Consider the following 23356-nt stretch of genomic DNA (forward strand, 5'->3'; position numbering starts at 1 on the left):
TTTTAACCAATCAGCATTCAGTATTAGATCCACCCGTTGTATAAATGGCCAATATACCATGGCTAAGGGCTGTTCTTAAGCACGATGCAACTGGGAGCCCATAGTATATAGGCCATATACCACAAACCCCCGAGATGCCTTATTGCTATAATAAACTGGTTACCAATGTAATTAGAACAGTAAAAATACATGTTTTGTCATACCCTTGGTATATGGTCTCATATACCACAGCTTTCAGCCAATCAGCATTCAGGGTTTGAAACACCCAGTTTATAAAGGGAAATAATGCACGTTATAGAATGCCCTTCAAGCCAATCAGAAACAAGTATTCAACAATGCCATGGCATAAGAATATGTCATCCTAATGTACAGGAGTCAGTGTACATTTCAGAAACTTTGGCAACAACTTGTTTTTCATCACAGAGTCATATGATGAAGAACAACAGATGATTTAACCCTTATCAGGACATGGCAGGACTGCTGGTGCAACCTCCCACTGAGCAGACATCAACTGAGAAATCATGGTCACCATCTGTAGCTCAATTGGTAGAGCATGGCGCTTGTAACGCCAGGGTAGTGGATTCGATCCCAGGGACCACCCATACGTAAAAATGTATGCACACATGACTGTAAGTCGCTTTGGATAAAAGCGTCTGCTAAATGGAATATTAAATATATTATTAAAATATCAGCTGCAGCTTTACCAGACAGACCAAACCCTAGTGCCTTGGTCCTTGTTCAAGATGACAGCCCAGCAGGCAGTGGTTGGTTTTGCAGCCGGCCTTATGTCAGAGTTCGGCCTAACAGCCTTGTTTCTCAGGAACAGAGAAGAGGAAGAAAGTGATTCATATAAGCCCAGTGATATGTCCAGGTAGAGCTCCTGAGCCACCTCTTCCCTCTTCAGATTCATCAGATTCTGAATCCCACCAGGTAAGTCTTCTTCCCATTGTCCTATCATCCAGATGTGTTCTCTCTATTCATCTTCTCGTCCCACTCTCCCTCTATATATCTGCTTTTTACACTTGAATACTTGATTACAATGGTTTAAGTGTCAGTTCACAGATCACAAGAATCAAATAACTCACATTTCTTTAGTGTACTGTTCATAAAATAATATTTTTTTTCACAGCTGCAGATATGGGAAATACCCACATTGCCAATGCAGCCGGCTATTTGTATTTTGTACATAAACTCAAAGATGGTAATCCAGGATGTCACTGTTCTGTTACCATTAGTGGAGAAGTTGGGTTAGGGACCACAGGTCCCCAAGCTAAGGCTACAGGAGAATCAGGGTGGAGATTAACTCACAAGGAAGACATTGGCACCCAACTCATCCCTATGAGAGATTACACCAGAGGCGGCTGGTGGGAGGAGCTATAGGAGGACGGGCTCATTGTAATAGCTGGAATGGAATTAATGGAACGGAGTCAAACATGTGGTTTCCATGTTTGATAACGTTCCATTTATTCCATTCCAGCCATTACAATGAGCATGTCCTCCTATAGCTCCGCCCACCAGCCTCCACTGGATTAAATCCCTCCGAAAAACAGAATTGCATCTTTGAAAACTACACAAGTAGTGCCGTTGTTGGCAAGCCCATTTCCTTAATCATCACCGCCAACAAAGCCATCAAGTTTGCAGAGCAAGTAGAGATCTGGGTGGATGACGAAGAGAAAAAAGATCGCAAGCCCAGAGCTACGTGGTGCTGGTGTCTCTGCTAAACACTTCATGCAAGAAAAGGGAGTACAGATTAAAAATACTAGATAATCTTAGCCCAAATGGTACATTGATCGGGGAAAAAAGTATGCCTTGGGCAACTCTTTGGCTAGGGTTCCAGAATAGATATTACTTAGTAGATATGAGTGTCTGCGATAATCACCACTTGAAATTCTGGCTAATAAAAAAAACATGAGGAAACATTACGGTTTCATTAATAAAGGCTTAGATTGTGTGAATGTTGCTTATCCAATTGATACTCAGTATAAAAAAGAAAATCCTATCTATGGTTTTAATCCTTTAACAACATATTGTATTATGTCCAACAGGATGTAATGTTGATACATATTACCACATTTTTCAAAATACATTCATATATTTTACATGTAGAAAAACAGTCTTAAAACATACACCACAGTTTATATTAATCTCTTTATTAAGGGAATGATTAGAGGAATGTGTTGTAGTGCTGATTTTACAGTTAGTAAACTATCATGGTAAACATTTCATTAGACATGACAAACGGCCTTGGAGAGGCCTGGCAGGGTCTGGAATGGTACAGTACAGGGCTCCTCACAGGCTGCAGGCCTGCAGCTTCTTGTCAGCCTGCTTCAGAGACAGCCAGGTGTTGAGCATGGAGGCCCGCAGTTTGGACCACACCATGTGGTCACTGAGCCCAAAGATCTGAGCAGCAAACTGGGCTGCAGCTTCTGGGGAGAGGACAGTGGAGCAGCCAAGACCTGCGGGAGAGAGGCGCTCACAGGGTTAAGGTAAACACACAGATACATTAAAACGGGAGAATTACTGAATACACACAGCAAGAAAGACCACATGCAGGGATGAACTCACCGCTTGGCATGCGAAGGGATGACCAGATGTCCTGTGCCCCCCAGTTGGGGGTGATAGGAGGGCAGTTGATGACTGGGTAGGCGGTGTTTCCTGACATCACTGGACCAAGGCCGTTGCTTCTGCCCGCCACAGCCACAAACACAGTTGGTACTCCGTCACCTGGGAAAATACTGCACATTAGCTCATCCATACAGAAGGGTAAAATCATAACTTTCATGTTGTTTCATATTAGATAGACTTTGTTGTAATGTTAGCCAGCATACTGCACAGTTCCTCCACATACCAAGCCATTATTTTAAAAACTTTCAGAAAAAATGTACAGTATCTCACAAAAGTGAGTACACCCCTCACATTTTTGTAAATATTATAGTATATATTTTCATGTGACAACACTGAAGAAATGACACTTTGCTACAATGTAAAGTAGTGAGTGTACAGCTTGTATAACAGTGTAATTTTGCTGTCCCCTCAAAATAACTCAACACACAGCCATTCATGTCTAAACCGCTGGCAACAAAAGTGAGTACACCCCTTAGTGAAAATGTCCAAATTGGGCCCAATTAGCCATTTTCCCTCCCCGGTGTCATGTGACTCGTTAGTGTTACAAGGTCTCAGGTGTGAATGGGGAGCAGGTGTGTTAAATTTGGTGTCATCGCTCTCAACCTCCCTCATACTGGTCACTGGAAGTTCAACATGGCACCTCATGGCAAATAACTCTCTGAGGATCTGAAAAAAAGTTCATTGAGGGAACTATGAATGCCAACATGTACTGTGACATACTGAAGCAGAGCATGATCCCCTCCATTCGGAGACTGGGCCGCAGGGCAGTATTCCAACATGATAACGACCCCAAACACATCTCCAAGACGACCACTGCCTTGCTAAAGAAGCTGGACTGGCCAAGCATGTCTCCAGACCTAAACCCTATTGAGCATCTGTGGGGCATCCTCAAACGGAAGGTGGAGGAGTGCAAGGTCTCTAACATCCACCAGCTCCGTGATGTCGTCATGGAGGAGTGGAAGAGGACTCCAGTGGCAACCTGTGAAGCTCTGGTGAACTCCATGCCCAAGAGGGTTAAGGCAGTGCTGGAAAATGATGGTGGCCACACAAAATATTGACACTTTGGGCCCAATTTGGACATTTTCACTTAGGAGTGTACTCACTTTTGTTGCCAGCGGTTTAGACATTAATGGCTGTGTGTTGTGTTATTTTGAGGGGACAGCAAATGTACACTGTTATACAAGCTGTACACTCACTACTTTACATTGTAGCAAAGTGTCATTTCTTCAGTGTTGTCACATGAAAAGATATACTCATATTTACAAAAATGTGAGGGGTGTACTCACTTTTGTGAGATACTGTATATACCAGAATCTTCCACTTTCAATAAACATAAGCAAGCAATGGCTTGTAAAATGCTTGAACAATCTATGTAGAGAGGTAGCTATATTCTTAGGGGCTGCCAGTAAGCTTAGGGCTAAAAGGCTTAGCTCAGCCCACCTTCGTATTCAGCTTTGATGCGAAGAGTTTCATCTGGTCCTTTGTGTGCCGAGGTGACTCTGAGGTCACAGGGGATTCCGTAGGAGCCACAGGCCTTCCTGATCTTCTCACAGTGGGCCAGGTCAGAGATGGAGCCCATCAGAACCACCACTCTGCCACTGGCCTGGGGCTCCAGCAGCCGCTAGACAAAAACACACTGCCTGTTAGCCTCTACTGAATGCCTGGGCTAAACTATTCCACAATGGGCTGTACTTGTACCGTGTCTGTATGTCATTGCATGACAGATTAGAACAAACTGGGTTAAGTTGACAGAGGTTGTGAGTATGCATATCTGAGGTTGCTAGGGTTGATCAAAGACAGAGGTCACAAAAGGTTGAGTGCTGGGATTCACCTGAGAGTCTGATAATGTCTAGGTGATAACACTGGAATGGAACACAATCAACAGACACAACCAGTTAATGTTAAACTACCCGATCCTCAATCATTACGGTATGTTGATTCAACACAAACACTAGTGCTTGTCCTCATGATAACAGATACAGCTGGTCAGCTCAGGCTCTTTTAGGCTAGAGGGCAAAAGGGCACAGGAGTAGTGGGATACACAAGGCTAGCCTACCTTCACTCTTTCAGAAACCCACTCAAAGTTCCTCTTCACCATCTGCATAGCTTCAGGAGTCACCTCCTTTAGGTCCCGGTACACCTGCAGAGGAGAGGAGAGCAAACAGGTTTACACTACAGCTAACGTGGTGGAACTCAAAATCTGAGGTGGTTAAATAATGGCAACATTAGCATTTTTCCATAAAGGGATGGCAGGATAGGAGAATTGGACAGAGCTATGCAGGAGATCACCTCACCTGCTTGTCTTTCTGCTGACTCCGATCTCCCGCTGGCCAGAGCCTCCAGGAGTCATTGTCAATCACGTCAGCAAGCACAATCTCTTTAGTGCTCACATTCACGCCAAACTCAATCTGTCAAAAAATATAAAAAAACATTCAAAAGCTATGCAGTTTTAAGGGAAGACAAATTCAAAATGCCCCAACATGACTTCCACATCTAACTAGTAGCACTGTGGTACCTCCCCTGACCAGCAGAGGGTGGCGCAGAGCCGCATACCTTCATGTCTACAAGGGTGCAGTTCTGGGTGGCCCAGGCCCTCTCCAGGACCTCAAAGATGGCAACAGTGCTGCGGTTCATGATGTCCACCTCACAGCGGCCAATGGTGAGCCCAGCCAGAGATAACTTAGTCTCCAGCAGCTGCTCCTCCGACCATTGAGGGTCATTGTTGGCGTCATCCTGAGACAAACACAAATGGTGACCAAGATTTCAGACATTGATGTAAACTGTAAAACACAGCAATATTTGAATGAAGGTGATGAGTTGATGCACCTAACTTTCAATGTTGTCACCTGAGTGGACAATGAATGTGTGCAAATCAAACTGGTAGATTGGATTACGGGAGAGGATATTTTTCTACTGGGCATGATTGGACATAGAAATATACACACACCTTGAAGAACATTTCCATTTTCAGAGGGGAGAACCTGTAGCCCTCCTTGACCCCTGGGTTCCTCTTGAGGAAGGATCCGGTGGCCACCCTCCGACAGACCCACTCGATTGGGATCATCTCACAGTGGGCCGCCACGAACGCCGTCTCCGACTGCTGCCTCACAAAGGCTGTCTTAATGCCTGAGGGATAGGGACACCACAAGGTCTTACTCAGCCATTGATGATTAAACAGATGCACTACTACACGAAGGAAGCCAATTAACAGCCAGTCATATATGCCATTGTCTTAGATGAAGGGGAGGAAACAGGGCTGGGCCACATTCTGTTTGATTAAAAGAAGGGTGTCTGAGTTGCAAGGAATTCATTTCCACGGTTAGGCTTACTCCATTTATTTTAAAATTGCTGCAACATGGAGTTATTTCTGAACAGGTAGTGTTTACTCCCGAGTGGCGCAGTGTTCTAAGGCACTGCATTGCAGTGCTAGCTGTGCCACTAGAGATCCTGGTTCGAATCCAGGCTCTGTCGTAGCTGGCCGCGACCGGGAGACCCATGGGGCGGCGCACAATTGGTCCAGGGTAGGGGAGGGAATGGCCGGCAGGGATGTAGTTCAGTTGGTTGCAACGCCAGGGTTGTGGGTTCGATTCCCACGGGGGGTATGAAAAAATAAATACAAATAATAATAATGTATTCACTAACTGTAAGTCGCTCTGGATAAGAGCGTCTGCTAAATGACTAAAATGTAAAATGTTTATTAACATACTAGACTATTGTGATTTCAAGGTCAAACAGGAATGCAACATGACCTGGATACTCAGGACAGCTGGCCACTGTGGTCAGTTATGGACAGAACAGTCACTGATAATAGCTGTTTGTTTGCATTCTAGCCTGCGGACGAATCCATTCATGAATGTTGGCACACTTTACTGTCCCAGAGAAGGACAATGTATATTTCTCACAGATCCAAAAAGCTTTCAAATTGATTACAAAACAATCGGATGTTCTCGACACTTGAAAGGATGAGAGGAGGTATGGTGGAGGGCACGTCTAAACGAGTTATCACACGCACCCACACATGTATACCCAAACGAATCATCACATTTACATTTTAGTCATTAGCATTTACTAAGTTAAATCATGAATAATTGAAAACATTGTAGCCTGAAGACTCACCCGCCTCCCGCAGTAGCTTGAAAACACAACTCGTGGTTCTGTTTGCTATCGCGGCCTTGCCCTCCATCTGGTCCTTCCTCGCCGCATTCCCTGCTGTGATTTGGTCCTTGGACTGGACCAAAACATGTCCTGGCTCATCCGCGAGCTCGAAGATCTGCTTGGTCTTTCCCTCATTTAGTTTACGTCCCAGTTTCAGCTCTTCAAAAACAGAAAACGAAGACAAACAGTGAGTAACCCCCAACATTGGTGAATCGGTTTTTACAGTAGAAATCCGATTGCATCGTCACTTCAACTATCCATCTGACTTCAAATTACTTGATGCGCCGTTTTGTAACTGAACAAAAATAAGTAATAGGCCTACAAGTTCTACTTTAGTGGAAAACATACCTGATGGAGACGCCATGTTGGAAGATAATTTGCAACCCTGAAAAATAAAGCAAGCAAAAATAGATTAAATCAACACCCAAAATATCGTATTTAGAATTTTCGCAACTTCACCTGCAACCCGTAGAAAAGTTAGTACAGAAAGAGGACTGTGCACTGAGAGAGTTTTGCATGGCCTGGTTCCCCGGTTGGGCGGAGTTAGTCTATTTTAGACCAGATCAGAGTAATGAAAGCCTCACCACGTGGGGGGGAGAGAGAAATAAACGCTCTGCTACTCATCACTACATATATCAGCGAGACAAGGGCTTATTTGTCAGAAAAGTCGTGTCTTTAAAAAAATTACGTAGTATCTCTTGAATACTTTCAAATAAATCTCAATGCACCTTTATCACACAAAAACAGGGCGAATGATTGCATATCTTGGACTAGCTGACATTATCAGTCAGCCATAAAATCGATATTTTTTTGCATTTGTAAATTGCAGGCCTAGTACTTTCGCAATTTGCCACAGAGGATTCCGTCTTGTCCGGGGGCTGTCAACTCGAAGTACATTTTAGCGAGTCAATTCAATAGGCTTGAAACTTCAAACAAAGCATCCCTATTTTTTTTGTAGCCCTGTACTAGGTTGAGCCCGTCTGTGTAGACGCTAACTAGCAAGAGGAAGCATACTCTCCCGCTAGCTCTATTGTCAACACGTGGCCAGTGTTTAAGCGTGGAAGTGCGTGCTGCGAGTGTGAAGTACACAAACTCGAGACGCTCAGGGAACTGAAGTATGAGCGAGTTCGAAGAATCTGGCATCGGAGAAGAGTGCGGAGTGTTTGGCTGTGTTGCAGCAGGAGAATGGCCAACACAACTAGAAGTTGCCCAAGTGTTAACTTTGGGACTTATAGCGCTACAGCACAGGTGAGTTGATGTTTTCTAGCTAGCACGTTTACATAGCCATCCGCTAATCACATATTCCGACTATCTTTCCCATAATTGATTATACACTGTTTTATCAAACACTCAACCCTATGGTGCAACTTTCACTGAGAAAATGCATGGTAGGGAGTGGTCAATTTCTCAAAACAACACATGGTGTGACGTCAAACGTTCCATGATCACGGCTTGCTATATTGTACATCGAAGTGTTACTTTGTTTCCGGTGAAAGTATGGACATCTCGTCCTTGGATTCCAGACTAGCTCTGATACATTTCTCCAATGGAGACTCAACTCAATATCTTTAGTAAAGGCATTGTGTGCCACAACTTTCAGACTCCTATTGTATACAACAGTCAACTGGTTACAATGACGCCAAAACAATTTTTCACATTTGGACGTGATTAGGCCTACCTGTTTTTCTCGGATTGAGTCAGAGGCTGCCATGGAGCAGACTGAGTTGATCTCTATAATAGGAATGTATTGATCCTCCTCCTCTTTGTACTGTAAATCAATACTCTCAGCACAGCTGCCCCCAGTATCATGTCTTTTCACAGGTCTACGGGTATCTAAAGAAAACAACAACAATGGGTCAATACATCAGAGATTGAGTTACATTTACATTTGAGTCATTTAGCAGACGCTCTTATCCAGAGCGACTTACAGTTAGTGAATACATTTTTTTTTTTTATACTGCCCCCCCGTGGGAATCAAACCCACAACCCTGGCGTTGCAAACGCCATGCTCTATCAACTGAGCTACATCCCTGCCGGCCATTCCCTCCCCTACCCTGGACGACGCCGCCCATGAGTCTCCCGGTCGCGGCCGGCTGCGACAGAGCCTGGATTCGAACCAGGATCTCTAGTGGCACAGTTAGCACTGCGATGCAGTGCCTTAGACCACTGCGCCACTCAGGAGTTGAGGGGTTAAATGCCTTTACACGCTTTTTACTGAGTGTAGAAGTCTGTGACACATGGGCTGCCTGTGCCCAATTATGATATTTTTCCCACAAATTATTGGATCTGAAAAATATCTGATGTGAAAAGATCAGATGTGATTGGTCAAAAGACGAATTTAGTGGGGGGAAAAATCTGAATTGAGCTGCCTGTGTGAATGCTGCCATGATGTACAAAAGAGGAATCTGCCACAGATTCTTGACCTTGGTCCTCTCGAATTGATTGTGCTGATGTGCTCTGAGAGAATATTTCAAAATGTCTACAAAATAATGTGATCTATTTAGATTGACGACAGATTGTAATCTTTATCTTACTGAAAACACTATTCTACTTTTTGAACACATGGATACACAGAATCCAAATTGCAGTTTTGTAAAGGCCAATGTTTTTGCCTTTTCTCAGCAGTTTGCTTACTCCTTACCAACCCACTCTCTCATGATTTGATTAGGAGACTCATTGGCAATTCACTGGACTGACTCACTCAGTCACACCGTCCATCGTTAGTCTGTTACTGAGCCTTTGGTCACGTGTGGATTTTAAAATTAGATAGGACATTCTCGTGATGTGAGAAACATAATTGTTAAGGGAGGAGGTACAATTTAAACCTTGATCCAAAGCTTTCCTCTTCAGCTCTCTTTTTGCTGTCAGGTCCTCTTTTTTATCCATCTCAGCATTGCCTGTAAGGAACCAATAGGCATATGACAAATCACTGTTAATGCACAATATCAGAACTGCTTTTCCTCCACCAGGTTCTACTGTCTCCAACTACCAGCTTTGGGGCTGATGGGGGGTTCATTTTGAATCTGAGAAATTAGCTTGTTATTGTCAACGAAATAGAGATGTGGGATATGTCTGAAGATGTAATGGCTTGAGTTAGGTGTTTGCTATCTTTTATAGGGTCACCACTAAATGATTTTGAGTGACCTTAGGTTTATCTACAATGGCTATCTGAGTCACTTTATTACCTGTGTATGTTCGTTTGTCCTCATTCCTGGGGATAACCTCATATCTTTGAGCTGTGTAAGAGTTAACTGGATGAGTCCTCTCTTCATGTCCCATTCTTGCAGTTGCTCTATCTGACATCATGAAAATGGCATCTTTGCCATCATCATTCCCCATCATGGCTGCCCCAGCCAAAATGGCGCCAGCCTCTGCTTGTTCCTCATATCCCATGGCAGGTCCACTATCCGACCTGGTCAAAATGGCATCCACCTCATCATAGAACCTCATAAGGTGGCGTGGGTCCGTGCCGTCAGCCCTGCCCCTCTGCAGGGAGCGGTACAGGTACTTGAGATTCTTGTATTTGGTGTGACACTGCTTCCAGTCGCGCTCCACCCCCTGCTGCAGTAGCCGGCAGGAGATCTGCACAAATATGTCCCTCTTCCTGGTGGAGCTCTGCAGCTGCCTGCACACGCCCTCTTCAGACCACACCTGGATCAGTGCACGCACCTCCTGGTCACTCCAGTTCCGTCCTGTATCAGACACCGTTACCACATGGAACTGCTCAGAGCTAGACTGGTCCAGTGGTGATATATGGGCTTCTAGTAGGGTGGGAGACAGAATAGTGAGTGGAGTGGGTAATGGGCATAGCTATGACATTTCAGAAGGCATTTCTATTGTAGGTTATTTGATTACACATACCTGATTCCCTTTGATTTTGGTCTGTGTCCAGCTCGTAATCGTCACTATTGTCATCTGAAAGAGACATTGTTCTAGAACTGTAAAAAGTAGAACTAAGACTAGGCAATGTATTCCTCCAGTATCTCATCATTAATTAAAACCTCACCATCAATCTCAATGACCAGGTCTCCTTTAGGTGCTCTAGACTGTGTCTGGCCTCCCAGAGTTTCCAGCCTCCCAGCTCCCTGGTCAACTTCAGGTCCTCTCCTCTGCATATCCTGGTGCCCATCCTTACCATCAAATCCACTGTCCAGCAATATGGCCTCCATCTCGTCGAAGAACTTCATGTACCTTCCTGGGCCACTGCCACTGCTGCCTGCAGCGGCCTGGGCGCTCTTGGCCATCTTGTACTCATACTTGAGGTTCTTGTATTTTGTGCGGCATTGTTTCCAGTTGCGCACCACTCCGAAACCTCTTTGCATGCGGCGGGCCATCTCCTGGAAGATGGCCTTGTTGCGTAGTGTCCCTTTCAGACGCTGCCGGACATGGCGGTCAGACCAGACGCACAGCAGAGCCCGCACCTCCTCATCTGTCCAGTGGCGGCCCCCCTCAGGGCCCATGCATTGTGCATAGGGGAGAGCCCCATGAAGAATCTGACACGGGCCTCCTAAACGAACACAAAAACACGTACATTTTTTAAGTAATGTGAATCAAGGGATACATTTTTGATATTGTCAGTTACAGATACTCAGGTTTATTTAGGTTCAGGGTAATCCTTTTTCTTGGCTACTGGTATGTGACTCCAGTTATGTCTGAGTCAACATCTTCGTCACAAAGTAGCCTCTGAGGCTTCTTATTTAAATGAGGGATCATTTAAAGACTATGCTATTTAGCCTACTGCTGTATATACTAAACAACTTTAGATGTGATACATTTATTAGGCCTAGTCTATGAAGGTCCACTGTTTTTCTGACGTAATCAGTCGTTATCTTAACAATCCTTCACTCACAGTTAGTGTGTTGGGATGTCGCAGATAGCTTTATTTCATTCCTTCCTATAAACTTCTCCAATTGCTATTTACTGTAATTGTTTCAAAGTTTCCATTTACAAATATTTTGTAAGCACTAGTATATTTCTCTCCCATTATCACACTGTTCCTCTAACTCCAAAATTACCTTCCTGCATTGTGACTAAGGAAGAGTGGGCCTCTTTCTCACTGGTCAAATCCTCTTCCTCCAAGTCACTTGGGGTCATTTGGGCGTCCATCATGGCTGCTGCCCCCTGGTTGTAGTTGGTGAATGTGCCTGGCGATTCAGCCTTCCTGGCTTGCAGTCCCAGCCTCCTGCACTGGGCCTGACACTCCCTCCAGTCCCGCAGCACGCTGAGCCCTCTCAGCTGCTCTGAGATGCATTCAAATGCGTCTCTGCTGCTCACGCCTGAATGCTGAGCTGCTCCCAGCTCCCCCCACACTGACAGAAGAGCCAGCACCTCCGCTTCCCCCCACTGCCCTGCTGCTCCTGTCTCCTCCACCTCTACCGTCTCCTCTTCACCTCCTCTTTGTCTCCCTGCTCCTCTCTCCATGTTTGAGCTGACCTGGAAACGCTTCTTTCTCTCCCAGCCCCCCTTCCTCTGCTGCCCGGTTCCCTAGGCAACCAGGCGTTTAAGCCTGAGAGGAACGCCCATGCAGCCTCACTACTGGCTTAAGCTTTGTGATGTGGGGGAGGGACGGACTGTAATCCGAGAAGCAGCTTGGCAAATCGGCTGCAGCGCAAGGCCACTCCATATAAGGCAACTCCACTGCAGATGCACACAACCCCCATTTTTTTTCTCTGGTCTACAACACTTCTCTTTTACCAAAACGGTTTAGTCTGCCCCAAGGCATTATGCATGCAGAAATGCTGGCATCAAACATGTTGCGTCAAGTAGGTTTGCCTGCAAGAGCTTAAAGGACCTCTGTGTCATTGTTGCAAGTGTTTCCACCTCACTAAAACTTTAATTCAAGCAATCTGTTTGTATTTGTTTTTGTTTACTTAGGGGTCAGGAAAGTGCTGGAATCGTCACAAGCAATGGAGTCAACCCACCAACGTACAACACCCTCAAGGTACAAATGTGTGATTTACAGAACCATTCAGTATGGAAACATGAAAGAGAAACGTCTACAATCCTACTCATTCCAGATTATGAAGATACTCAACTTGTCCTCTGATTTACACCAACATCCCGTCAGTGGCTTCAAACTATGGACAATGCTATCCCCCCAGAAAAAAAACACACAAACAACAAAACACCTTGTTAAAACCATTCAATCTGTGGGAGTTTAAGTCCTATTAGTTAACTAAAATCTCAGAAGTACAAGGAGAGAACACACTGTATAGAAATAAGACACTTGTAGCATAAAAACAGGCATGTGATATCATCACTTAAAGCTTTACTAATCACAGTTTGGCTACATTACTTTTCTTCTGAATGCACAGGATTTTAGGAGTGCAAAGTTCAGTGTGTGTGTGTGCCCTAGATGTTCCCTGTCTGGCTATGTGTTAGTGTTATGATTAGCTACGTCTCTTCCCTTCTCAGGGAATGGGGTTAGTGAACAATGCCTTCCCTCCTGAGAACCTTCTGAAGCTGCGCTACGGTAACCTGGGCATTGGGCACACGCGCTACTCCACCACGGGCATCTCTGAGCTCCAGAACTGCCAGCCCTTTGTGGTGGACACACTGCACGGCAAGATCGCTGTGGCACACAACGGGGAGCTAGTCAATGCATCCGCACTGCGTAAGAAGGTGGGCCATGCTGTCATATCCACTGACTGTGTGTGTGTGATTACTGTGTGTTTTTGTATAAGCGTATATTACTGTCTGTGTGTTCTGTGTATGGCAGGTGATGCGTCACGGCGTGGGCCTGTCCACCAGCTCAGACAGTGAGATCATCACCCAGCTGCTGGCTCTGACTCCGCCCATGGAGGAGCTGGATGCCCCTGACTGGGTGGCCAGGTCAGTTCTATGACCTTCTATTCCAATAATACCCCATCTCCTTTTACCCCCTGTAACGCTCTTCATCATCTTGATTGATTGTTTTTTCTCGCCATTGCAGGATAAAGAACCTGATGCATGAGACCCCGACATCCTACTCACTGCTGGTGATGTACACAGATGTGATCTATGCTATCCGTGACCCGTATGGAAACAGACCCCTCAGCATCGGGCGCCTCGTCCCCATTTCTAAACTCCACACTACAGGTGTTTTTGGGCCTTCCTTAGCACTGCATGGTATTTTTGTATCTTTGACTTGTGTATTTCGATGAACTAATCTATGAGCAGAGTTACTAATCTATAATCAAATATATTGTCACCCTTGCACTTTGCAATGGAGCAGAGTGTTATGTTTTCTCTTTTCAAAACTGGTTGAATGGCTATTTTTACCCTGTTTGCACCTGCAACTTACCACAGGTAAGATAAATTACACATAAATGAGAATCACTTGTCTCCAACCAAATTAATTAGAATCTTGAATAATTCAGCCCAGGCCATTTTGACTTTGAAGTGAAAAATCTCTATTTCAGTATATATTTTTTATTTTCTTGGTCCTGTGCAGTAGTAAATCAAACAAATACACGTGTGAACACAATTTTTTAAATTTCTACTTATTTTAGAAGAAATAGTGAATCGTGAAAGGGTGCCACTGCCAATATATTGACCAGAACTGTATAAAGAGGTGGAAGAGGATGGATGATTGACAGGCCATATTCTGTCCTCTGTCAGGTGCTGGCGAGAGAGATACAGAGGGCTGGGTGGTGTCATCAGAGTCCTGCAGCTTCCAGTCCATCGGTGCCAAGTGAGCTCTCTCATCACCACGGTTACCATTCTCTTATTGCCATGGCAATGTGTGGTTCTGTGGCTCACAAGCCTCTTTCTGCTCGGTCTGGTCCTCAGGTACTACAGAGAGGTGATGCCTGGAGAGATAGTCCAGATCTCCAAACACGGTGTGAAGTCCCTAAGCATCGTCCCTCGCCCTGAGGGAGACCTCCCTGCATTCTGCATCTTTGAATATGTTTACTTTGCCAGACCAGACTCCATATTTGAAGGTAGGCATATTTAGAAGTTGTCCTAGCTAATAACACTAAAACTGAGTAGTACTAAATCGGTTCGAGTAGTGAAAAGTTTGGCTGGGAGATTACGGCACATTACTTGCTTTTGACCTGATGCCAGAGCAGCTATAGTTTCTTCAGTGTTTCCTCCTGGTGTTGCAGGTCAGATGGTGTACACAGTGAGGCAGCGCTGTGGACGCCAGCTGGCCATTGAGGCCCCTACAGAGGCAGACGTGGTCAGCACTGTGCCCGAGTCTGCTACACCGGCTGCACTGGGATATGCACAACAGGTGAGGCAGCATGGTAAAACACACTGATCAGGTCTTCTACTTCTTCTGTCAGTGTTTTCCATGAGGATTTCTAATGTTGTCGCCTATATGACGTTTGATAAGTTGCATGTCTAGACTATTCTTTCATATTATTTTATGCTGGGCATGTGCTCCTCTTGGGCTTCAGTCTGTACTCTTCTGTTCCGTCTCTGCAGTCGGGACTGCCGTACGTGGAGGTTCTGTGTAAGAATCGATATGTTGGGAGAACGTTTATTCAACCAAACACACGCCTCAGGCAGTTGGGGGTGGCCAAGAAATTTGGGGCACTGACAGACAACTTTACAGGCAAGCGAGTGGTGCTTGTTGATGACTCCATCGTCAGGGGCAACACCATCTCCCCCATAATAAAGCTCTTAAAGGAAGCAGGAGCCACAGAGGTGAGTGGCCCAGAGTTGATCATTATCAGTCCTCTTTATATCAATTATACTGCAGGTAATCGCTCTTGCCTCTTTATAATGGTTGATTACTATACTAAGTCTGGTCTTGCGTTGTCTGTAATGACCACTCATTTTGGTTGCTGACCTCCCTCCTATAGGTCCACATCCGTGTTGCCTCGCCACCCATCAGGTTCCCATGCTACATGGGCATCAATATCCCCACAAAAGAGGAGCTCATCGCTAACAGGCCAGAGTTTGAGGACATTGCTGGCTACATTGGTGAGATTTGGAACGCTTATTGTTAGAAGGCTACAAAGGTCATGTTTTTTGTTTTTGAGGGTAGTGTCCTCTAGATGCACATTTTGATCTGTGACTTAGAGACATGGTTGGCTAACATCAATTTGATTTCTGTTGATGTGTGTGGTGGTCCATACTGTAAAATGTGTTCTGTAGGTGCAACCAGTGTGAGGTATCTGTCGGTTGAGGGCCTGTTGTCAGCGGTGCAGGGGGGAATCCCCTCCCTCCAGGAGAAGGATGAGAGGATCAACACCAATGCCAGCAGGAGAGTGGGCCACTGCACTGCCTGCCTCACAGGCAAATACCCTGTGGAACTGGAGTGGTGACCGCAACCTCACCACTACCTGACCCTTCCCTACAGGTCATCAGAAACAATTGAAGCTGGCTGTGCTACAGCAGTGCCATAGATGACCACAACCAAACCTTTCTCTTGATCACACTACTACTGTTTATTGTACTTAATCATTTGGGGGCATTAATGCTGCCACTCTGGCAACACAATAACCTTATGCATGTCAATGTATTACATTTGAACCCAGCCTTTTCTTTCCACATAAGGTTACATTCTATTGTTACTGAAAACCAACATTTTGTGAGGTGAAAGCAGCTGTGTTCGAAGCCCTTTCTCTCATTGGGAGAGAAGTTACAAGTTGCCTTATCAGCTGTAAGACGCACAAGACGTGAAGTGGAAAGAACTTGCCTTCAATTCAAATAGCCGAAAACCTTTTAAATAGGTATGCATTTGTATTTTCCGTAAATGCTATGTTTAAAGTAGTTGAATCCTTTTGGTCGCTCTTATTTAGACTATGTACTTTACAGGACGAATAGTGATCAGATTGTTCCTTTCCCAGAACATTTATTTTCTGTTGATCATAAGATTTTCCCTACTGTGATAAACATTCCATAAATATGTAAGAAAATGAAAGCAATTAAGTGATAAAATAAACACGTACAGCCAAAAGGTTTTGAAACAATGTATTTTATTACAATTAAGTCATTCAGTATGTATATTATGCATTCATCCATTCAAAAACAGCTATTATCCCAAGGGGGCACAAAAAAAAGTATGTATATATATGAAATTCACCCAATATTTTAAAAAAGACCTTGTGGGAACATTGTAACAAATGAGTTAGTTAGTGGGGCGGCAGGTAGCTTAGTGGTTAAGAGCGTTGTGCCAGTAACCGAAAGGTCGCTGGTTCTAATCCCCGAGCCAACTAGGTGAAAAATCTGTCGATGTGCCCTTGAGCAAGGCACTTAACCCTAATTGCTCCTGTAAGTCGCTCTGGATAAGAGCGTCTGCTAAATGACGTAAATGTAATTAGTAATTGGAACATCAACTGTTTAAAAGCAGAGATATAAAACAGCAACAGATTTTTTTCAACATTCAGGCATATGAACCACAGGTAGAGGAGCAGGACAGAACAGCCTTTCTGTGGGTTGACATCATTTATACAGAAGCCGTCTCCTTGAGAAACTGGGGAAAGAAGGGAGGCTGGTTAACATGAGAAAAACAAAATGCATCTTCTATGAAAGATTTCAACAACAATGCAGAACAGACTGGATAAGGTCATGGTTACCTTGGCGAACAACCACATTGGCACTCTGCCTTGACAGGTGACTTTCCTGACGGGAGAAATAGTCTCATCAGAACTAAATACAAATTCACTGCTAAGTGGTCAAAGTTCAGACAATTTTATTTTCCCTGAGAAACAAAGCAGAAACAAACCTTGATGAATCCCAACAAATCGGTTGTATTTCCCTCTCTAGACAGGAGACAGGACCGCAATGTTACAAAATACAAGGAAACAAAATACTGCAGTGTTCTAAAAGTGTTTTTGTTGTCCTGTATGTACATTGTTTCTGTGGAAGACCCTTACACAAGCAGGAGAGGGCTGATCAACATGCAGGCCGGACCAGGATCCTGCAGCTTTTTTGACTGCTGCGTCAGATGAGTGGTGTTGGTGATGGGGGCTGTGGTGGGTCTGAGACAGGCTGGCCTTGAGTGGGCTCCAGGTGTGGGAGTCACAGGAGATGTCCCTCTGGATGGAGGACAAATTGCTGTCTGAGCGATTTTGGCGCCTGATCATTTCTATCCTCTGGCGAAGGGATCCTGGTGAGTACACGCAGGAGTTGTCTCTGAAGCGTTTGGACTCTGGGGACTGTTCCTGGACCAGCTCCCTGCGACGCTTCCTCATGACAGAGTGGTGAGGAGACAGGGCCAGGGCAGCCAGAGCAGAGGAGGAGGGGCCTCTGGTGGTCTCTGCTCTCCTCTCACACATGCGACAGGAGGGGACGGATTTGCCCTGACAGACAAGCTTGTGGTAGAGCTTCTGGAAGTCCTTATCGATCTGCTTAGTGGAGTTCCTTAAGAGACTGATGGATGGGGAGAATGAGTCCAGGGAATAGTGTCGCTGGAGCTTTGGCCGACCTGCCCCAGTGGTAGACTCCTGATGGGGGGATCGAGATGAGTGGAGTTTCTGCTGGGAGGGACTACAGGCGTCCAGGTGGTGGAGCTTCCTGGGTGACATCAGAGGCCTCTGAAAAGAGGAGGGTAAAAATGTAGGGGAAGATCTGGGTTCCACCATCACCTTGTTTCTCTGATTATATCCAGCAAAGCCTGACTTGAGGCTTCTATGGTGGGCGTTAGGAGATGCATGCTGGCCTTCCCAGCTCAGCAGTCTGTCTCTGTAGGGACTCTGTGCTGCTGAGGAGCAGTAGACTGACCTCTCTGTGTCTGAAGACATGTCCATACTGACCACAGGGCGTACTGCTGTGAAAAACCTCTGACTGGGGACTGTGGGGCGGGCACACCTCAGAGGTGGGCTGCTCAACCCTCCTGCTGTGGAGGGGCCTTCAGATCTGGCAGGACTGAAGACAAGGGTAGTATACCTAACCCTGGTGGGTGGGGAAGAGGACATGGACACTGTGAAGGTTTGGTTTAGGGGGGCCTCATTTGGCTCAGGGCTCTCCTGTAGGGAGGAGGCTGCAGAGGAGGGAGCGGAGGAGACTGCAGAGGAGGGAGGGGAGGAGACTGAAGAGGAGAGAGCGGAGGAGGGAGCAGAGACAGGGGAGGAGGCAGGACTGGAGCCTGCAGAGGAAGGACAAGAGGAGAAGTCCATCAGTAGAAAAGGGCGGGATGGTTGTCTGTCCCCTGAATCTGTCCCCTTACTCGGTGACTGGCTCTCTGCTGGCCACTCCTGGAGGTTGACCTTGGTCTGTGGAGGAGGATGGGTGCTGGTTGTCCTTTTGAGGTTAAACTTTGGACTCTTGGGGTTACTCACATTCGTAGAGGTGTTCTGAGAAGTTTGGAGTATGGATTGGCCATTGTTGAGGGCAGTCTTTCTGTGAGCTGGTCTCAGGGTGCTGTTGAAGGTGCGGTTATTGAGGTTTCTGTTAGACGACCACCTGAGTCTGTGGTACCTCTTCAGCACCCCTACAGCCGCGTCGGACATATGCTGGCGCCGCCAGGCCTCTCCTATCTGACTGAGCATGCTGGGATACAGCTCCTGTAGAGTGCTACGTTGACTGCTCAGAGAGCGCTCCAGCTCCTCATCCTGCTCCTCTGGCGCCCCCCACAGGCTACTTCTAGTCCCATTCAGCTTTGAATTATCCACCCCTGATGGAGGCAATATAAATCCAATTTATTCATCAGAAATGTCTAAATGATCATGAAAAATAGTGCTGCAGTTGTATTTCATGTTAAAATGCTCAATATAGTATACATTCATAAGTCACTAGGGTTTATGTTGAAATAATTAACTTACAGTGGCTGTTCTCTGCAGCCTGCTGCATAACAGAATCATTCCTGGGGACAGTGACAGCACTCGCATCTACAGCACCCTCATCTACACAATCATTGTTGGCATCATCCTGGTGGTATGAGATGTCCATCTGTTGAAAAACATGAGAAGTACAGTAAGATTTTTTTTTTTGCCATGGGGTTTTGTACTGTGTATTTAAATACACTGCTCAAAAAAATTAAGGGAACATTTAAACACAATGTAACTCCAAGTCAATCACACTTCTGTGAAATCAAACTGTCCACTTAGGAAGCAACACTGATTGACAATACATTTCACATGCTGTTGTGCAAATGGAATAGACAACATGTGGAAATTATAGGCAATTAGCAAGACACCCCCCAATAAAGGACTGGTTTTGCAGGTGGTGACCACAGACCACTTCTCAGTTCCTATGCTTCCTGGCTGATGTTTTGGTCACTTTTGAATGCTGGCGGTGCTTTCACTCTAGTGGTAGCATGAGACGGAGTCTACAACCCACACAAGTGGCTCAGGTAGTGCAGCTCATCCAGGATGGCACATCAATGCGAGCTGTGGCAAGAAGGTTTGCTGTGTCTGTCAGCGTAGTGTCCAGAGCATGGAGGCGCTACCAGGAGACGTGGAGGAGGCCGTAGGAGGGCAACAACCCAGCAGCAGGACTGCTACCTCTGCCTTTGTGCAAGGAGGAGCAGGAGGAGCACTGCCAGAGCCCTGCAAAATGACCTCCAGCAGGCCACAAATGTGCATGTGTCTGCTCAAACGGTCAGAAACAGACTCCATGAGGGTGGTATGAGGGCCCGACGTCCACAGGTGGGGGTTGTGCTTACAGCCCAACACCGTGCAGGACGTTTGGCATTTGCCAGAGAACACCAAGATTGGCAAATTCGCCACTGGCGCCCTGTGCTCTTCACAGATGAAAGCAGGTTCACACTGAGCACGTGACAGAGTCTGGAGACGCCGTGGAGGACGTTCTGCTGCCTGCAACATCCTCCAGCATGACCGGTTTGGCGGTGGGTCAGTCATGGTGTGGGGTGGCATTTCTTTGGGGGGCCGCACAGCCCTCCATGTGCTCGCCAGAGGTAGCTTGACTGCCATTAGGTACCGAGATGAGATCCTCAGACCCCTTGTGAGACCATATGCTGGTGCGGTTGGCCCTGGGTTCCTCCTAATGCAAGACAATGCTAGACCTCATGTGGCTGGAGTGTGTCAGCAGTTCCTGCAAGAGGAAGGCATTGATGCTATGGACTGGCCCGCCCGTTCCCCAGACCTGAATCCAATTGAGCACATCTGGGACATCATGTCTCGCTCCATCCACCAACGCCACTTTGCACCACAGACTGTCCAGGAGTTGGCGGATGCTTTAGTCCAGGTCTGGGAGGAGATCCCTCAGGAGACCATCCGCCACCTCATCAGGAGCATGCCCAGGCGTTGTAGGGAGGTCATACAGGCATGTGGAGGCCACACACACTACTGAGCCTCATTCTGACTTGTTTTAAGGACATTACATCAAAGTTGGATCAGCCTGTAGTGTGGTTTTCCACTTTAATTTTGAGGGTGACTCCAAATCCAGACCTCCATGGGTTGATACATTTGATTTCCATTGATAATTTGTGTGATTTTGTTGTCAGCACATTCAACTATGTAAAGAAAAAAGTATTTAATAAGATTATTTCATTCATTCAGATCTAGGATGTGTTATTTTAGTGTTCCCTTAATTTTTTTGAGCAGTGTACTATTCTCGACATTGCTCATTCTATTATTTCTACTACTATAACATTGCATTTTAGTTACACTTCTTATACACACCACATATGTATTTATATACTGGATTCTTGACATATCTGGATTACTGTTATAGTGCTATTTGGGTTAATTGGATTCATTCTGACGTTTCAAGATTTTTGATGTATTGATTATTTGCTTACTTGTTGACATTTTACTGCATTGTTAGGAGCTAGTAACATAAGCATTTTGTGGCACCCGCTATAACATCTGCTAAACGGTGTCCGCAACCAACAGACTGATTTGATGCTATAGTAATGTGGACCGTTAACATCTGGTTGGACTCTAGTCTCCAAACAGACAGATCTGTTCTGCCCACATTCAGTTGTCTTCATGTGTATGTCATTACTCAGTAGATTGGGAGAACTCCAATTAGATTAAGTAAAAGTAATTTACCTTGAAGTCTCCAGTGGTGTCATGTGGCCTGTGTATTTCTGAAATATCTGAAATAACAAAATATATAACAATATACATTTAGATCAATTTAACAATTAAGTGCAAGTGCACATCTTACAGAGAAACAATGTGTTGTAGTTCCCTACCTCCTAGTGACAGCTCTGCCAGGCCAGCATCACTCTAAAGAGAAGGTGGATTAAGAGGTGCGAGTGTAATCCAGAAAAATAAGAGATTCCTCCGAAAAATGTAAAAAAATCAACAAACAGAAAATGTACAAAGTGGGTCTAAAATAATTAGCTACAGATAACATACAAACCTTAGACAATCTCAGTTTTGACAGCTCCAACTCTGACTTGAACATGCATCGGCTCACCTCTTCTCCATCCAATGACAGGATACATGAAAAAACAAGAAACATCAGGACATGGAGCCAATTCTTTTGAGTCCTGAAGGTTTACCCATAAACATAAAACTGGCTACTTGTTGTTGACAAGACTAAACAATTATTCTTCAAGCACTGAAAAGCAGATCATGCGTGTGAAGGTCCACAGTGCAACCATAAATAGACTTTTGTTTACCTTTGGGTGTTATGTCCTCCAGATTCACCTCAGTCCCATCGTCATGCAGCTTTGAATACTGTTGAGTAAGAAAGAGTAAATACAGGCACATTCGGATGTTTAATCTCTGGTACATGCCTAGTTCATCTCTTGCACATCTATCATTCCAGTGTTAATACTAATTGTAATTATTTTGCACTATAGCCTATTTATTGCCTTACCTCCATAACTTGCTACATTTGCACACACTGTATATATATTTATTTATGTTGTATTTTTGACTTTGTTTTGTTTTACCCCATATGTAACTCTGTGTTGTTGTTTTTATCGCACTGCTTTGCTTTATCTTGGCCAGGTCGCAGAAAAAAACTGGTTTACCTGGTTAAATAAAGGTGAAATAAAAAAATAAAATAAAATAAAATAGTACTGAGTGACATTGAGGAGGTGTGTGCATTGTTGGTGCATTTCGTCCCGTGGCCACAAGGGGAACGTTGGTGAGAAAGACTAGTTACTACCAAAGAGAGTCGCTAAATACGGTTTGAAAACTGCGCCTCTGCTCTGTGCTGCTACTACTAGCTCGTTGGCTAACACCAAATAGGGTGTCTTTGCTAACATTGATTATCTTACAAAATCGTCAGAAGAATACTGTCTACAAAGTTAGCAAGTTTCTAGTTACCGTCACGGCAGAGTTGCAAGTTAGCCAACTAACGTTAGCAAGCTAGCCAACGTTAGCTAAACTAGCTAACGTTAGCTAGCTACCAGTCCATTTTCCACCTACCTTCTGAACGATTCGCTCCAGATTATCAGTGTAAATCTTGGCATTGCTCTGAAGCTTATTTTTGACGAAGTCGTCCATGTTGTCAGACAAAGTCTTTATCAATTAAAACACTAAAATGAAAGCCTTTTTATTCCCCTCATGTGTTTGCTTCTCTCCGGGTCACGGGTTCTGACCTGAGTACAGCTACGACCGAAAGTAGCGTTTTCGTAGCACGTTACAATAATTTACACAGCAGGTTAGGAGACAGGTTAATGTTAGGAAAATGTTTAGGTTTTAGAGTTAGCTAAATTGCTCTCCTAACCTGCTACAAAAAGTCACTTCCGGTAGCTGTACTCCATCTTGTCACGAGCACG

The 23356-nt window shown here is 45.1% G+C and overlaps 3 protein-coding genes across 5 annotated transcripts; 1 reads left to right on the plus strand and 2 right to left on the minus strand.

Annotated features, from left to right (window-relative positions):
- Positions 1-2129: 2129 nt before the first annotated feature.
- Positions 2130-12231, minus strand: paics (phosphoribosylaminoimidazole carboxylase, phosphoribosylaminoimidazole succinocarboxamide synthetase). 3 transcript variants are annotated; one of them, XM_041848758.2, is made up of 15 exons: positions 11796-12231; positions 10787-11287; positions 10642-10695; positions 9966-10541; positions 9597-9677; positions 8459-8613; positions 7129-7165; positions 6742-6939; positions 5573-5751; positions 5179-5358; positions 4920-5033; positions 4682-4765; positions 4066-4246; positions 2566-2724; positions 2130-2456 (listed from the first exon to the last, which is right to left on the minus strand). In XM_041848758.2, exons 1-15 carry the CDS (start codon positions 12199-12201, stop codon positions 2290-2292), a joined length of 3072 nt encoding a protein of 1023 aa, XP_041704692.1. In that variant the 5' UTR covers positions 12202-12231; the 3' UTR covers positions 2130-2289. The 3 variants fall into 3 exon arrangements, with proteins under 3 accessions (XP_041704692.1, XP_041704693.1, XP_041704695.1); XM_041848759.2 differs by having other exon boundaries at positions 9606-9677; positions 11796-12230; XM_041848761.2 differs by lacking the exons at positions 8459-8613; positions 9597-9677; positions 9966-10541; ... (1 more) ...; positions 10787-11287; positions 11796-12231 and adding an exon at positions 7240-7304.
- On the plus strand, positions 7619-16671 carry ppat (phosphoribosyl pyrophosphate amidotransferase). Its single transcript, XM_041848762.2, has 11 exons — positions 7619-8028; positions 12655-12721; positions 13195-13401; positions 13499-13611; positions 13712-13857; positions 14380-14452; positions 14551-14702; positions 14868-14995; positions 15190-15411; positions 15570-15690; positions 15865-16671. The coding sequence occupies exons 1-11, from the start codon at positions 7898-7900 to the stop codon at positions 16032-16034; spliced, it is 1530 nt and encodes a 509-aa protein (XP_041704696.1). The 5' UTR covers positions 7619-7897; the 3' UTR covers positions 16035-16671.
- Positions 16672-16955: 284 nt separating this feature from the next.
- On the minus strand, positions 16956-23337 carry LOC121539806. Its single transcript, XM_045207716.1, has 10 exons — positions 23004-23337; positions 22247-22304; positions 21985-22043; positions 21815-21848; positions 21669-21715; positions 19476-19602; positions 17589-19327; positions 17438-17474; positions 17289-17334; positions 16956-17185 (listed from the first exon to the last, which is right to left on the minus strand). Exons 1-10 carry the CDS (start codon positions 23079-23081, stop codon positions 17155-17157), a joined length of 2256 nt encoding a protein of 751 aa, XP_045063651.1. The 5' UTR covers positions 23082-23337; the 3' UTR covers positions 16956-17154.
- Between the last annotated feature and the right edge of the window lie 19 nt (positions 23338-23356).

Source organism: Coregonus clupeaformis, chromosome 26 (assembly GCF_020615455.1).
Source record: "Coregonus clupeaformis isolate EN_2021a chromosome 26, ASM2061545v1, whole genome shotgun sequence".
In the NCBI taxonomy this organism is placed as follows: Eukaryota; Metazoa; Chordata; class Actinopteri; order Salmoniformes; family Salmonidae; genus Coregonus; species Coregonus clupeaformis.